The 3,495-nt window shown below is 34.0% G+C and overlaps 1 protein-coding gene across 1 annotated transcript in view; it reads right to left on the reverse strand.

Moving 5' to 3' along the window:
- Nucleotides 1-3,495, reverse strand: part of LOC105559272 (caspase-1-like) — an 18,114-nt gene that overhangs the window by 5,149 nt on the left and 9,470 nt on the right. Inside the window, exon 2 of the mRNA XM_012007438.1 lies at nt 1,111-1,308. Within this exon, the coding sequence (XP_011862828.1) occupies nt 1,111-1,308 (198 nt within the window). The remainder of the gene's footprint in view (nt 1-1,110; nt 1,309-3,495) is intronic.

Raw genomic sequence — 3,495 nt, forward strand, 5'->3', positions numbered from 1 at the left:
TAACATAATTATCGTTACAACAAACGATAAAAAACAATAAGTGCGTTACATACGAATCGTCCGCGATCCAGGGCAGCAGCCCCAAGGCGTCATCGCCGGACAACATAATGATCGTTACAACAAACGATAAAAAACAATAAGTGCGTTACACGCGAATCGTCCGCGACTCAGGGTAACATCCCCAAGGCGTTGTCGCGGGTATCTCCATCGCGAGTGCGAGACATTGTGATTTGTGGCGTATTCTGAGACTGAACAATAAACAAATCTATTCACGAACAACACAACTTGTTTATCACGCGAAAAGACAGCGCGAACACGAATACTGTTCGTGTTGATACTGAACAAATACTTTAAGAATTTATGAGGAATTATTTGTCATGCGCGAGTATCCGCTAACCGCCATCCGGACGTTCTTATGCAGCGTGTTACCACGTGCAATATTTTGTGTGCGTAACGTTATGTGCAATTAATTTTGTGCAATAGTTCTATTGTGTAAAAGAAAGAATCGAACGACGAGAACCGAAACGGAAGAATCATCCGATTGTCAACGAGCTTGGGTTGAGAGTATCTCACTGTTGAGTGAGAAATTATGTATAATAATGGTGTAATGTTGCTGCATATTAGATGTGTACATACATTGGGTAAATATTTTGTAATTCTCTTTGTTCTAACACTATTCCCCTTGAATTCATAAAGTTTACATTTATAGAATTCGAGATTAATACTTTAAGAAGTTGTCAGGAAAACGATTTATGGTGCATGTAACTTCCTCTGTTACTCTTATTGTATTCTTCTATGAATTCCTAAAGAATTACAATTCAGAAAAAAGAAAACTTAAAGAATACTTTGTGAATTCAGTGTGCTATATGGGTATGCTATACTCTGATTAAATGTAAGATGTTTAATTTTTATTTTAAAAAGTGATTATTGTGTAACGGGAACATCTTTCAAATCAATATCTGAATGAGAAATTATTGAAACTTAATTAAATACATCTATTAAATATATCTAAACACATCAGTCTTCATTTGTGACAGTTATCATACAATGTTAATCTATTTGATTTTGATTGGTGCATTACGAAAGCCTCGTAATTCTAAGCTTACGTACAAAGAAATCGGTAGAAGATACAGATTTGCTCCGACTTCGGGTCCTGGCAAGAACCGCACGATATTTTTGAAAGCTGCCAGAATCAACCACCGAATTGGATCTAAACCTTTGCGAATTAGAAGGTGGTTCTAGCTTGTCAGTTTGCTGTCCATTCGTATATTTTTTGGGTTCCGTCGAAGTGTGTTCGGTATATCTTGCCTAGAAATATAAAGATTGATGTTATTTATTAATTATCAATTTTTCTGTCGTAAAATTACTTTATAAAGCTGTGTTCCGATATTCATTGCTAGTATTGAAAATCTATAGTTCACGTACGGTATACACTATAGATTTTCTGTACTGGCAATGAATATCGAAACGCAGACTAGATAAATTCCAGCAAATGATTTCAAAAGCAAAAGCTAAATATATAAATAACGAGAGGAAAGAAAGGAAAATAGAAAGGAGACAAAGGCATATGAAATTAATATTAAATACATTATGCGAATAATATTATCAAAGATGATCGAAGCGATTATGAGATTTTCCACATGAGGTACCATACGGGTTCCTCATTCTTTTTTAAAACGTTCGAAAATAGAGAGTAAAACGCTCTTAATTAGAAATTGAGATACTTATAAAAATATTTAATATACTCCAATTATTATTTGACCCTCTCGTTATTTATATCTTCACAAACCTAAATCTGTCAATACAGAACGATAACAGGAAAGTAACACACATTTATCCGATAATAACTGCAATGAAACGTGTAGAAAATATCATAGAGATAGATTCTCCAAGAGTGTTGAATACTGAAAATAATTGGAAACTTTTGACGAAGTTCTTTTTACAACTTTTTACACAGTTTACTTTTTATCCATTAATGAGGAATGTTCTGCAACAGAAATTTCACGGTGAAATAATTTCAATAGCAAAATAATTTTTTCACTAGCTTTTCAGTACCAAATCTCCAAACGTATTACAGTTTTCTCGGAAGATAATTGCTTTATTAGAAAATGGCCTCGTTATTTGTATTATTAAAAAATTATATACATGCGAAAACTGTCACTTTTCTATTACTCGATCTACGGCCGGCATTCATAGTCCGTTCTTATTTCAAGATCATCTTATTGAATAATATTTTAAGATTTTTATGTAATTTATTAATTAATTAAATTTAATTAATTAAAAATAATGAAGTAACATTTTAAGAAGGTATATTTCATCTATTAATATAAATAAAATTTCAAGTCTCAATCGACCTCAGCTGGCTACGTTTATTAAATACGCTTTCACAACGTTTCGACCTTTGGTTTAGGTCCTTATCAAGTGAGATCTAAGAATAAATGTTTTACGTACGGATTACGTGAGAATTATAAAAGAATGGTACAGTATCGCAGAATGACTCTTAATACTGAATTCCGTTCCGCCCCCATTTATTAGATCTCACTTGATAAGGATCTAAACCAAAGGTCGAAACATTGCGAAGGCGTATTTAATAAATGTGGCCAGCTGAGGTCGATTGAAACTTGAAATATTTCAAGACACTGACGTGGCTATGTACGCATGCTTGTAACGTGCTTGTAACGCATTAAGATAATACATTAAGATGATCTTAAATATAAGAACGGACTACGAATACCACCCTATATCGTTCTGCTTCTGTTCGTGCAGTTGCTTCCTGTCAGCTATTGAAGCAATTGACCTTGACCGCTAGATTTTCTTACCTGCGGATGAAACCCCGAACCGTCTTCATTTTACACATCCTATTTTAAGGAGTAAGACGAATCGCAAATAAGCAAATCGCAGGTGTATTCTAATATTTTTGTTGGCACAATTATATCGAGGCCCACTGACATTATTCTAATGTCAAAATGACAAATAACATTAATTTGCTATCTAGATAAGGGATAAAGGAGACAGAATGCCACCCGTTGTTTGCTATTACTTTATTTGTTATTAACGAGATGCTGGATAGTTCGGGCAAAATAATCGCCTATCGAGCGAAAGATACCCCATACTGTCTAAAAAACAGATGTCTAAAAGACATCTTTCAGACATCTGTTTTTTAGACAGTACATATCTAAAAGACAATTTAAAGACGTCTTAAAGATGTCTTTTAGACATGCGTGCTGTATGGGACGAGTTCGTTTCTAGATACTTCGTTAAGCGCTAGAAAAAATATGTTATTCTACTTTGCAAGGGAACAAGAACGAATTCAAGGCAATTTGGGGTATAAATTATGCATAAAAGCGACTTCCTCTCCGATTTGTTTTATTTTTAAATATGTTGTTGGGGATGTCTTCCCGAGTCATTTCATATATATATATAAGGGGGGGACTCAAATAGTTTCGGAGATACAGGCTGAGAAAGGATACAAATAATAAATATGGTAATTATGCG

Source organism: Vollenhovia emeryi, unplaced genomic scaffold, assembly GCF_000949405.1.
Source record: "Vollenhovia emeryi isolate VEMERY1.0 unplaced genomic scaffold, V.emery_V1.0 DF939282.1, whole genome shotgun sequence".
NCBI lineage: Eukaryota > Metazoa > Arthropoda > Insecta > Hymenoptera > Formicidae > Vollenhovia > Vollenhovia emeryi.